Source organism: Hemibagrus wyckioides, linkage group LG16 (assembly GCF_019097595.1).
Source record: "Hemibagrus wyckioides isolate EC202008001 linkage group LG16, SWU_Hwy_1.0, whole genome shotgun sequence".
In the NCBI taxonomy this organism is placed as follows: Eukaryota; Metazoa; Chordata; class Actinopteri; order Siluriformes; family Bagridae; genus Hemibagrus; species Hemibagrus wyckioides.
Window position 1 is genome coordinate 10,756,625 of NC_080725.1, and position 14,045 is coordinate 10,770,669.

Below are 14,045 nucleotides of genomic sequence, written 5' to 3' on the forward strand. Positions count from 1 at the left end.
ACAGTCAGAAAAGATGAGTAGGGAATATATATGTATATAGTAATCCCCCTCTATATTGCGGTCCCGGTATATTGCAGTATCCGCAAACCTTATAGTGAATTGTTTTTATGTTGCAATAAGGTAATTTATTAATAAAAATCTAATTATTAATTACAAAATATAAACATTAATTAAAAGGAAGCAAAATGTTAATAATATATAAAATACTGTACAGCGTATTTACTCAAGAGACAAAGAACACATAGTTTAGGAAAGCACGGTGCAGGGGTGCTGAAAATCAAAATACAGTACGGCTGGAGGAACGAGTCTGGCCAATCGGAATGCCCCATTCATTTAATCACAGTTGTGATTGGCTGCTAGCTATGCGTGCAGTTGGGGAAAGGGAATTAGAGCTCTCCAGTATCCCAGTTCTTCACGTGTCATGTTCACATCTTCAAAATGTTTTCTGTGTGTGTTTAAAGAGTGTGAGGGTTTACGGCTTAGACAATAAAAAAAGGGGGTGTATTTGGGGGTGTATCACAGATTTTTGTTTACAGAGGATTACAGTATATATATATATATATACATATATATACTACCGCTCAAAAGTTTGGGATCATTTGCATATTTCAGCTTGATTTCAGCTACGGAGGAAGACTCCAACAGACCAATCCATCTTGTGGGAGATTCTCCAGGAAGCATGGGGTGAAATCTCATCAGATTATCTTGAAAAATTGACAGCTATAATGCCCAGGCTGTAATTGTTGCAAACGTTGTTTTTTTTGATGAAGGCAGTTTGAAGCTAGCATTCATCATTTCCATCCAAATCATTATTTCTAACTCTGACATGTCAGCATGTCCTGTTCTTTTGCTATATTTTCTATTCAGACTAATTTCGTGTGTTTCCTGGGAAAACAATACAATTTTTGAGTGATCCCAAACTTTTGAGCGGTATTGTATATACTGCTCAAAAAATATTAAAGGAAAACCTGTTAAGGAACACATAGCATCAAGTCATTAAACTTCTGGGATATTGATCTGGTCAGTTAACTTTGGTGTTAATGAAATTGTTTATATAATTGTTTGTAAATGTATTGTATGAGCAGTGATACAACTTAAAGCTCAGGATTGGGTGAACAACCCAAGTAGCTTCTTAATAGTCAGCTTTCCATAGTTGGGAATTTAGATACAGCTCCATAAGCCAAGTTTTTTTTGTGTGAAACTCTCTCTCATCTGTCTCACCTTCATTGTTAATGTTTAATGCTGGTTTCCAATTCAGTTACATTTCAGAGTTTGCTGGAATTGCCCTTAGACATCCACTAAATATAAATGAACATCGAGATCTTCTCTCAGTTCAGGAAACCATGTCTGTTCCAATCATGGATATAGTAGATTAGTTTTAGATTAGGTTGGAAATCCTTCTTCAATATTGTTCTCAATATTGGTGCTTCAGGGTTTTCCTCTTGGTGCTTCGGTTTCCTCCCTCAGTCCAGGACAGGCTTTACAGGCTGGTTGTCATCTCTAAATGGACCGTGTGTGCCCTGTGATGAGTTGGCACTCCGTCCTGGGTGTTGCTCCTGGGAGAGGCTCCAGGTTTCCTGCGACTCTGTGTAGAATAACTGATTCAGAAAATAGAAGGATGAATATATAAAAGTAGCTTATTATATATTATAACTGTGAATGATTTCCCCTTTTCCACAAGGTTCCCATGGTGACAAGCGTCATATGTCATATCTGCGCCCCCTGCTCTGTCATTTGCTGGTAACAAATTATATTCTATTAGTTTTTCAGCACAATTTGTCTGATGTTCTTTGCTTGTTTGGTGTCAGTCATGTTGGTAAGTTTTCTTCTTCCCTGTTTGACCCTCATCTGAATTATCCAGGTTTAATACCGCCTGCCTGTGCTCTGCCCTCTGCTATAGAATCTGAGTATCAAACCGCCCCAAATAAATCCCACGCGCTGCACTCCTTCATTTGCTCAACTCTCAGAAAGCATCTCGGCGTAATATTTAGACAAACTCGAATGTAAACACAACCCACAGGCTCACTATGCAACTTCCAGCTAAGGAAATATTTTCCCAGCTGCAATGTATAATGTGAGGCAGAAGCGGTCTGAATGATAAATTCTCCTCCCACTATCACCTATCAGGGGTGACAGGTGTGCAAGATGAATGCGTCCGGCTTGAGGTGCATACGTCTTTTGAGAAATCTGGCCTTGGGAGCCGAACAGGGAGGCACGAGTCACTGACAGGTGCGGCACAATTTTTTCGCCCAATTTTCTGCTTAAATACTGCGCTACGTGTTAATAAATCTCTATTCATGCGTGCTTCAAGTTCGTGTGTGTGTGTGTGTGGAGTTCCCATTGATAGTGGTGTGTAACCTTGACTCCATTACACTCCCATTCTCCAGCTTGAATTTCCCCAACGCATATTTTCATAAATGACAGTAAAGAAGATGCATGAGGCCGATTTATACTCCGCTTCCTTTCTCACTTCCTTTTTCAGAGCTTGTTGCGATGCTGTGCTGTCATGAATCATGATGGTCAGTAGGTTTTATGGAGAAACACACAGAGCCCTCACGACAAATCGATGCAATCTAGCGAGTGCAAACAAGTGACTCTGCTTTTTTTAAACAAAAAATTTTGTGATAAATTCCGATCACATCTCATTTTCGTCCAACACTCACGGGAATGGAATTCAGAGGTGAAACGGAGACCCCCTCCTCTAGAACATTCTCTTTTACCATCGCTTTAGCGGTAATGGATTTGCCTGCTTGCTTTTAGCAGGACACGCCAACATACTTCACAATTACTAGTGTTGCCCTCCAGCGCTCTCACCCAGCGACTAACTTTTATCATAAAACATGTTCATAGAAGATACAGAGTCTGGCCATAAGCTGCTATACAGCCGTGATTAAACGGAGTGCTCGGCTGCCTCTAGACTGGCTCTTGGTGGAGATTAACGGCCTGAAAGCGGTGATAACAAGAAATTTCTCCCCAGATAGCCTGCTTCAAGTATACGTCCGTTCCTGCTCACGGTTATAGGTGGACAGGATACGCTTGCTAATATTTAGTCATGTTCTCTGACTTAATGTTATATTCGTGTTGTGCGGTGTGGTTCAGATTAAAAGCTTTGAAAAAAAAACGAGGATAGGAAAACATTCTGTCCTCGTAATGTACTGACTAATTTCCAAACGAAAGCTCTGTTTGTCAAATTGAATATGGCTTGCCTTGGTGTGCAAACAGAATGACAGTAGTAGCATGTTTAATTTGAGACGGGTAATAGAAGTATAATTCGATGTCTAGATAGAAACACGACCATCGGCTGATCAATTGACATTGGAATAAACAAGCGCCCTGCTAATTTGCATCAAGTTAAACAACAGCTTCATTACATGGCTTGGCCTCGCCACCATCGACTTTTAACTGTAATGAAAGTTAAATGCTTCTATTAAATATACAGGGATCGCTGCATTTGCAAAGACACCGGCTTTGTGGACTCCATCTCCCTAGCCATGAAGGAATTTTCACCTTCTGCTATCTGAAAGAAGGTACTGGCGCATCAAAGCTGATTTCCTGCAGGATTTACAAAATCCTTGAAAATTCAAGTATTCTGAATTCTGGAAGTGCAATGCACAAAACAAAAAACAGCTCATTTGCATTTAACCCCGTCCATAAAACTGTATAAAAGGTCGAAATAAAAAACATATTTATGCAAATGAGCTCTCAGATTTATCATTTGCTTTATTGTTTTTCATTAATTTCATGTTTACCGTTGGAATAAATTTACTTTCAGAACAAAACAAACATTCAAACAACCAGAACCACTTTTTTCATGTAAATTCATATAAAGTTGCAGGTGTAATGACAAGACAACTGTATGATTACAAAATGTTTACAAAACATTTTGCTATTTTATTTTATCAGCTTCCCTATAATTATAAGGATATATATACAACATTACAGTGACAGTTTACTAAACTCCTATCATGTCTTGCTCTGATAGGGTTCTTTCACATTCTATTTGACAGCAAGGAAAAACCCATATTTTCACCTTAAGTCCTTATTTTCTATGCCGTACTTTTTGTGTTTGAAATCAGGGGCTTGTTTTTAAAGGCAATGTTTTACGTTAGTGAAAAACCTTGTCTCGGATCAAGTTTCTCTGTCAAGTTTCTTAGCCAATTCCCGATAAATGCTGAGGAAACTTTTTAAATATAAGTTGTCTGACTCAGTGATGTTTAATCACAACTTGGATGAAGTGTCCAATTCACATTAAAACAAGCTGACAGGAAAAATGGTACAGAAGCTGACAGCTAATGTATTTCAGAATGAAGTAGGTTTCAAAATACTGACGACTAGAAGATTTCAAACGTCACAACAAACATAGCAAATAATAACAAATAGGCTTTTCTTTAGATAAAAGAACTGAATTAAGGCTGTAGAAGAGACATCAAAACCTAGTCCTGGATGGCCAGATTTCCTCAGAGATTTCTGCTTCTTCTTCTAAAACACTACATAGCAGAGGAATTCATTATCTTTTAAGGTGAATCGAGTATGTTAAAGGAGACTCTGTAGTTCTTTGGCCCTCCAGGTCTGGAGTCTTAATAATAAAGCATGGGGAATTAAACCACTGAGGCTAAAAGACCAAGATGAAATATCATGCATATCGTGTAGCATTTGCATTAAGGAGTTTGAGAGGAAATGCTTGTCCTGCATAAATGATCAGCATTATATCCTGCTTATTTAGTCTTTCTGAAAGCTATTACGCAAAACATGAAAAATTGCTTTGGCACATGGAATGCTAAACGGTCACTCATCTATCTAGCGAGTGTGAGATGCCTACACTTACATTGTAATAAGAGTATGATATTATTATTATTATTATTATTATTGTTGTTGTTCATGTTGTTGTTTTGTTGGTTTTAATTATTTTATGCAAACTTGAAAACACAGCAGATTCAAACACAGTATAAATGTACATGTACAACATTTTGTTATGCAATAATTGTATATAAATATAATATTTTAATGACACCATAACTGATAACAGCAAAACACCTCCCTCTTATTTAATTTTAATCATTTGTTTCAGTTTAAATTAGTCCACCAATTCAATCAATGATCACATCAGAAAAATGATTTCCAAACATCTTGAAGATGAGATAAAACTCCATTGCAAAAAGTAATGGCACCCTTTCCACCTTATTTGAATTATACAACTGTTTTAATATAAAAGCTTCATTGCATCTTCTTCTTCTTCTTTAAGTTGAAAATCACAGGGTTCTATAGAGAACCTTGTTAGACTTGTGAAAGCTCATGAGATCAGGTTCTCTTAATATCTTGTTTATATACTCGAAACAATTTACAATTTAACAATTTTTTGAAAATCCTCACCTTACCGCGCACCTTTCCCCCAATTTACATTCAGTTTTCAGTTCAGCTTTAAACCATTCACTACTATTCCTACTCAAACTGCCATTAATATTTATAGCATTCTCAGAGATAGGGAGCATTCTGAATGTCAATACCAGCAGACGTTGTCTTTCGAATCAGTCTTTTTTCCCGTACAAATTGTTTCAAACCTGATCCTAATAAATCTGGTTCATTCATTAATGCGAAACCGCAAGCTAAATCGAACGCTTGCAGTCATCCCGAGCTGTGAGTTGTCCCGACAGAAATGAGCTGTAAGATCGCTGAAAATGAACTTTACCCAGAGAACCCTGAGAGTCGTGTGTTTGAGGAACAAATGAAAGGATTTACTAGCTGTTTTTGCAGCAGCGATACATTTCACTCTAGGCTCTTTTCACTCACTTTTCACTCACTTTTCATTCTGCTGTTTGAGTTCACTGGTGGCAAGACTGGACAGCATCACAAAATGGCACACTGGAACGCTGAGAAGTGTGTAAAAATAGAGCAGTGTTAGTTGTGCTGGATGTTGATTGGTTGGCCAGAGAGTTATTCAAAATTACAGCTAGCGAAGTCTTGATTCTAATTGGTCCAGTCAGAGTTTGGGCGACGTTTACATTTATCCAACACTAAGCTACCACTTCCTGCACGACTCCAGTGTCAGTATTTTGGAACAAACTTGGATTCTCTACAACACGAGCTAATTTTTATTAATATTGACAGAGAGAGAGAGAGAGAGAGAGAGAGAGAGAAAGAAAGAATGGTGAGGGAACAAGAATTTATAGTTATTAGTAATTTCCTTAGTCATTGTGTCTGTATTCATAATAAGTGTTTAATTTACAGTGTGTTTATATGGATCTATTATCTTTTTTCATGTTTTTTGTATGTAATGGTCTTGGTATATAATGGTATAATTTAATAAGTTTTTTCTTTCTGTCTATACATTTAAATCTGCGAGTCCACAGTGCACACCACAAGCTTCTCTTCTGTATTATTGCATATTGTTTAACCAGCTAACGGCATTTCTTGTCCTGTTCACCAGCGACATGACATCCATTATTCTGCAGCATGCTGACATTATGATTTGTCACATTCGCTTACATTCAGTCATGCGCCGTTAAAAATGCCGCCCCGTTTAACAGTCAACTGTTATTTATTACTGTTGATTTCTTGGTAATATCCTATGCTAATCGTAAATTGAGTATTGATATTTCGTTATGTGTTTAGACGCCTCACACGTGTCTGACACCACCTGCTGACTGCATAACAAACAACCCAAATGCTCTGATCACCTGTCTAGCATAGCTGGGTGGATTTTTTGTTTGTTTGTTTGTTTGTTTTTTCGCACTGAAATGAGAGGAAAATTCTGTCTCCCCCTTAAATATTTAATTATTATTCATTTTTAATACTTTTTTTCTTGTTATTTATTTATTTGATTGTTTATTTTCTTTGTTATGCCACTGTGTTGTACTATTATACTAATATATACTGTGTTGTACTATTATACTAATATAATATTGTTGTTCTTTTCTGTGTTTCTTGTGTTAAAATTAACTTTTTATGTGTTTAAAATCAAAAGAAATTATAGAAAACTCATACATGCTATGATTGTTGTGTGTGTGTGTGTGTGTGTGTGTGCGTGTGTGGGCAGGAACTAACAGGTTTTGTGAACGTTCCACAACATTAAGCATAGCTAGAATTAAACAGATTGAAAATATGCATTTGTTAGCAAATTGCTGTTGTAGAAAAAAATTAAATGTTTACAGACCTGGAAATTATTATTGGGAAAAAAATCATGAGCTTCAGGGAGATAATATTAACGCTGCTGTATATACGGACACGTTAAAGAACTCCTCGCTGAGGAATTTTTCTACGGCAGCCTGTCTTTTTATTCCTTCAACATATACGATACAGGAAATGATACATCTCTATCAAACTCTAAAAAAAAAAAAAAAATAACAGGAGTGGGGGAAAAAGTGGGTCATCTGGCAGAAACAGCAAACAGCAAACATTAACTTCAACTCAGTGAGGATGAGCTCAGCTTACTCGGGAGTATCAGTTAAAATATAGCACGGCTTTGATTCTGCTTCCTGAGCTCCTCACAAATTCTCACCGGCCACCAGCACCAGAATATCTCAGTATCTTTCACCCATTGATGTTACTTTCATGCTATGGCACTTACATTTAAAGGGGCACCAGCAAGTTCATCTCAAAAAAAAGAAAAGAAAAGAAAAACAATTTACAAAAAGCATCGGTTCTGATTTAGCTTTAAGAAATACTGAATTGAAGAAAAAGAAGCTGCAACTTGTTTTGAAGCACCCAGGAATTAATTAGCTTGAGATTTCCTCTGAGAGTCTGTTGGGATTTTTTTTCTCCAAACAGAAAATTGAAAACTCTGTATCTATCACAGCGCACTAGATTCAGATATAAGAGCCAAGAGTGTTTGTGAGACAGTTGGGAGTGTGCAAAGTTCAGAGCCATCTGTTTCTATTACTGTAAGATAAAGTGTATTAACACACACACACACACACACACACACTCCAGATTATATACACGTAGGATTGGTTTGTTCGTCTCTTTCAGTTCAAAATATCAAGGGTTATGACATTGTGTATAATCTGTGATGTTAATAAATAGAAAGCTAAAATCTAGTTTGTAGCAAAAGATTAATATTTACCCTTCACAGTGACAGTGATAAGCTTATAATACGTGCCTCTGGATTGATGGAAGAAACCACTAAAGCAGTGGAGGTGGGAATCAAATCCCCAACACACTGGAGGTGCCAGGTAAACATACTAACCACTAAACCATCATGCCCCCAAATAACACCAAACAAACAAACCAACTGAGCAAAGAACCAGCCAACTAACCAACCAACTAAACAAAAAGCAATCAACCAACTGAGCACACAACCAGCCAAACAAACAACCAGGCAACCAACCAACAACCAATCAAACAAACAAGCAAACAACCAGCCAACTAAACAAACAACCAATCAACAATCCAAGCAAACATGCAGCCAACCAACCAAATAACCAACTGAGCAAACAACGAGACAACCAACTAAACAACCAATCAACAAGCCGAGCCAATCAACAAAACCAACTCACCAACCAAATAACCAAACAAACAACCATGCTAAATTTATAGCTCTAGAAACAAACCAGCCACATCTTCACATCATTTAATGTGTTTTTTATACAACAATTGATGATGCTGTTGCATTTCTTTTACCAAAACAATCCAAGACATTTAGATGTTTTTATACCTTTGACTAAATAACAACCATTTATACCAGCTGCCCCTGTCTATGATATAATGAATAGTACATCTTCTGATTACACTTACCACTTTAAGTTTCTGGATCAATACCAAGGCTCAGCAGAACAAGCTGAAAATGCATCGCCTAAACCCTAAAAAGCACGAGCTGTTAATACAACTCTGAAACATATGGCTATTAAACATAAAGTGTGCTATAGAAAGTGCTTTGTTTCACACAGAGAATAAAGAGCTACTTGGATTTCAGCCAAAAAAAAAAACCCTGACTGAAGACAGCATATGAAATGATCCAAGGTCATGTCACAGTAAGACACTTGCGGTGTGGGCTGACCCAAAGCCAAATGCCACCGATTAGAGGGCAAGTCATTAGCATGACGAGAAAAATACATGTCTATAATATAGATTCCTCCACTAGGGGAAATTCTAGAGCAATACTATGACTAGATTTTGGTCTACGTTCTACCCAACACTGTTGTGTAAAAAAACTCAATCTCTAATCAGATTAAAAAAAACAAAAAACAGAAAATAGTTAGTTAGAAAATAGTCTTTGGTCTAATGAGTTGCCTTCAACTGCAGAAATGCATAACAGAGAATCAGCTACTTTCATTAATCAGATCATTACATGACTTATGCTTGTGTCCTAATCTCATATTTGCTCAAACGTAAGTCCATATTTTGGTTAGTGTAAATCATTTTTCCTGCACATCGGTGCTTGTTTGCATAAAGTTCACCAGCGACTTCATCAACAGACCACAACCACACCCACACCACAAAGCCACACCCCCATGAAGCTACACCCCCAGTGTCTGTCACTTTAACTGTCCTTTAATTGGACGGAAAATCTCAGTATGTCGTTCTGTCTGATACCTGAGTAAACGATAATAAATGCTTGCTCTGTGATAGATGCAACACATACACATCTATCTATATACTTTTATATACTTTGCTTTAGCTACAACTTGTAACTTGCTGTTCATCATTCGCTTAGCTGCTGTAACAGGGCAAAATCCCTAAATGGATCAATAAAAAATGGTGTGTATGTGTGTCTGTGTGTGTGTGCATGTGTGTTTGAGCTCGTATTAACATCATTGATTGGGACCAAATGTCCCCACAAGTGTCCATGTGTGTGGGCATATTTTAATATTTTTGGTTGGGACCAAATGTCCGCTCAAGTGTGTGTGTGTGTGTGTGAACATGCATGTTTGTGTGCTTGGGCATGCTTTAATATCTGGTTGGGACCAAATGTCCTCACAAGTGTATGTGTATGTGTGTATTTGAGAATGTTTGAAAATATCTTTGTTTGGGACTAAATGTCCTCACAATGATCAGTTTTGTCCTTGTGTGGACTGCTCACTGGTCAAACAAACAAATAAATAGGTAGTGAGATTAAGGTTAAATACTGATGTAGGTATTCATTTGATGCATTATGTCTTCAGTAGGTCCTTACAAGGATAGTCAGGCAAGTGTGTGTGTGTGTGTGTGTGTGTAGGCATGCTAAAAAGCCCATGCACACACTGCCTAACGACCTTATTTTAACATACTATTTGTGGTCTATGGCGGCTTTCTTCATTTCAGTAGATGCTCATGCATCTATTATTTCCCTGTCCTGCTGTGCAAAGATTTTTGCTACTTCTTTATTGTTTAATGCTTTTTACCAAAAAGCTTCCTTTTCTTTCTTTCTGTCCGTTTTTTTTTACAGCAGTCCTCATCTTGCCTCAGTCTCCCAGCACGCGAATAAATACTTGATATGTCAACGTGCAGAAGCATGCATTTGCAAATCTAACACATGCTTTGCTATGAATGCGTAATATGTACATATGTGCTGATTAACCACCACCACCACCACAATCAGCCTATTATATTCCTCTATTTTTCCTACTACTATTGTTATTATTATTATTATTATTATTATTATCACTCTTCTGAGCTGAAGCTGATTTGTAAAATGGTGCATCAGTTACTCCGTTTGTTTACTCTCTGCACAACTTTAACGCAATCTGTGCATTTTATTATTATTCCAAAAACAGAAAAAAGACGCATTCTTCAATGAAGCACAAAAGTTATATATAAAAAAGAATCACGCGCCGTGCGCCTGCGCATCTCCTCAGCACTCTGAGGATGAAGGAGAAAAAGTCTCACCTTTGCAGGATGACAGGCGGACACAGCAGAGCGTCAGGGCGAGTTTGATGAGCGCTGCGCGTTTCGCTCTGAGCGGTAAATCCATGCTGAAGCGGAGCTGCTCGCGCGCTCTCTCTCTCTCTCTCTCTCTCTCTCGCTCGCTCTCCCTTTCTCTCGAGCGCTCTTTCTTTCTCTCACGCGCTCTCCTGTGCTCCTCCGCTAGAGGAATGAACGGCGCGCGACTCTCTCCACGCCGCTACTGGCAGACGCGGGCGCGTGCGTGGGGCATGTACCACTTGGCCACGCCTCCAAGCAGAGTTAGAGCGAGGGCGCGCGCAGTGCGGCGTGAACGCGCGTGAGCGCAGGACATGGGAAAGGCAGTGGAGAGCTGTTAACGTTTTAGTGCGTTCCGTACTGCAGAAATGTGACCTGCTTCATGCTCGCATTAAACAGAGCACAATGCTGAACGTGTACCCCCCCCCCTCTCTCTCTTTCACTGCGTTTCTTCTCATCCTTCTTTTTCTGTTGCGTCTCCTCACTGATTGCTGACAAATCATACATTAAAAATGCAGATCACGTTGTGTAGATCCGCTAATGTTACTTTGACCAGCTACAGTTTTTTTGCGATTACTTTAACCTTACCATCATCAGCTAAAGTACTGCAATTATTGAGATCAGAAAACCTGACTCCTACTTTACTGTCATCAGCTAATATTACTCCGATGTGGTAAATAATAATAGTTTTTTTTTTTTTGCTAATCTTCTATACAAGCCAGCTTTGTTGAGGGACCAGGCACTGTCTCCCATCTCAGCTGTGGACCCTTCAGATCCTTCACTGCCATTTGATTTCTTTTTGACTAAAGCTTCTTTTTACTACCTTTGATGCTTGGTTTCTTCTAGTCAGTCACATTTTCCTTTATCTCTCTTATCTATCTATCTATCTATCTATCTATCTATCTATCTATCTATCTATCTATCTATCTATCTATCTATCTATCTATCTATCTATCTATCTATGCTGCAGAATTATGGCATGAATGTTATATTTTCTTCCAGGTAGACCGAGATTCCCTGTCCTTGTTCCACTGCTGAGATTTATGATCCGAGTGTTGCACCTCCATCTGTTAAACCCGTGTCAAGCCCTCGGGTTAAATCTGACAGCATTAATAAACACAGCAACTAGAGGCTTTAACATCATTCATTCTGATTAAATCTACGAACAAACTCTCTGAAATAAATGCCAAATACACTTTTATTACATCCATAAATGTTCCATTCTGTTTATTCACTCTGAATTATTTAGCAGATATTAAGCTGTAGTGAAATACAGCCCACCTGTAACTCTGTGTGTGTGTGTGCATGTGTGTGTGTGTGTATTATATCTCAAGCCTGTGCAGGATGTTTAGAGAAATAAAAGGAAAAATAGAAAAATCAACACCGTTGTAATGGACGGCACTGAGTCGACTGTCATAACAATATCCTGCAAATCGATAGACGTCACATGGAGGCTCGGGTGTTCTAGAGCGGGAAGGGTGAAGCACACTTACGCAAACAGACCACATCTGCGGGAGAGAACTACTCATAACCACCTAACCCGTTAACCTGACACACACTCGAAAATATGCACACACTCAGGAAGCACTGTGAGCTCCATGCCGCTGAAATATAGAGACGGGATTGTTCAGGGGAAGCTTTACGAAAACAATCAGCCTCAATTATTATGTCATTTCAGTAAAAAACAGAAGAATGGTATGCAAAGTTTTGGATAAAAAACAAGATCACCGAGTAGTCTAAAGACGTTTCTAGAGAATATGGAATCCAATGTGGTGCTGAACATCAGTAGGTTTTTATTAAGGATTCAGCAATATTGATACTCACTGATTCATACTGACATCAGCGTACAACCCCAGCTGATATTTTCTGACCTAAGTCTAGCATAAAAGTCTAGTATAGCATGAAATTTTGGAGGTCTGGACATATTCTACAATAAACAACGTGCTCTGGTAAAATATTAAAACAAGCTACTGGTGTATCTTCTGAGGCAAGAATCGAAACCTCAGCTCTGGAGGTGTGAGGCAAATGTGCTAAGCATAAACTAGGAGTTAGAGGAGGAGGAGATAAGGAAGAGGAGGAAGAGGTGGAGGAAGAGGAAAAAGATGAACAGGAGGAAGAGGAGGAAGAGGTAGAGAAAAGGGAGGAGGAGGAGTTAGAGTAGAAGAAGGAGGAGTTAGAGAAGAAAAAGTAGGAAGAGTTAGGGGGGAGGAGGAATTAGAGGAGGAGTTGGAGAAGAAGGAGGAGGAGTGAGAGAAGAAGGAGAAAAAGGAATTAGAAAAAATGAGTAAGAGGAATTAGAGAAGGAGGAATTAGAGGAGAAGAAGGTGGAGGACTTATAGGGGAGGAGGAGTTAGAGGAGGTGGAGGAGGAGGAGTTATAAAAGGAGGAGGAGTTAGAGGAGAGGGAGGAGTTATAGAAGAACAAGGAGAAGTTCTAGAAGAAGGTGGAGGAGTGGTAGGAGGAGTTAGATAAGAAGGAGGAGGAGGTGGAGGAAAAAGAGGTGGAAGGGGAGGTTAGTGGAGAAGTAAAGTCAAAGTCAAAGAAGCTTTATTGTCACTTCAACCATATATATATCAGATGCAGTACACAGTGAAGTGAAACAACGTTCCTCCTAGACCAGAGGTGCTACACATAACACAGACAAAGTACAGTGATGCAGACAAACATAGAGCTATAACATAGAGATAAAAAAATTAAACTTTAATTTAAAAATTAAAATTAAACTAAAAAAAATTAAACTATACTTAAGGTGCAATCTTTAAGACATACAACAGAAGTGCACAGGAAGACAAGACGAGACAAACAACATATAGGCCGACTTTGTGCAAAGACCAAGACAATGTTAGAACAGTGTATACAGTGATTGCAGTTATCGCAATTATTAAAGTGACACATGTAACAAGACTAATATAAATATAAATGTAAAGTGAAATGTAAAGTGGCATGTGCGTGCAAACAGGACATTTAGTGTGTGTGTGTGTCTGACTATGTCCAGCACAGTCCAGTTCTTTTTTGTGCGTGTGTGTTATGTATGTGTGTATGTCCATGTCCAGCACAGTTCAGTTCTCCTTTGAGATCAGATCTTGGTTGTACGTGTGTGTGTGTGTGTGTGTGTGCGTGTGCATGTGTCCAGCTCAGCGCAGTTCTCTGTTGAGATACCTGATTGCCTGAGGAAAGAAACTGTTCAACAATCTGGTTGTGCAGGTCCGAAT

General features: G+C 38.6%; 1 protein-coding gene across 2 annotated transcripts in view; it reads right to left on the reverse strand.

Moving 5' to 3' along the window:
* The window catches only part of cntnap3 (contactin associated protein family member 3), a 121,934-nt gene extending 110,909 nt beyond the window's left edge, over window positions 1–11,025 (reverse strand). For both annotated transcript variants that reach the window (XM_058412696.1, XM_058412695.1), the window contains exon 1: window positions 10,801–11,025. In XM_058412696.1, the coding sequence (XP_058268679.1) occupies window positions 10,801–10,885 (85 nt within the window). In that variant the 5' untranslated portion in view covers window positions 10,886–11,025. The remainder of the gene's footprint in view (window positions 1–10,800) is intronic.
* Window positions 11,026–14,045: the final 3,020 nt, after the last annotated feature.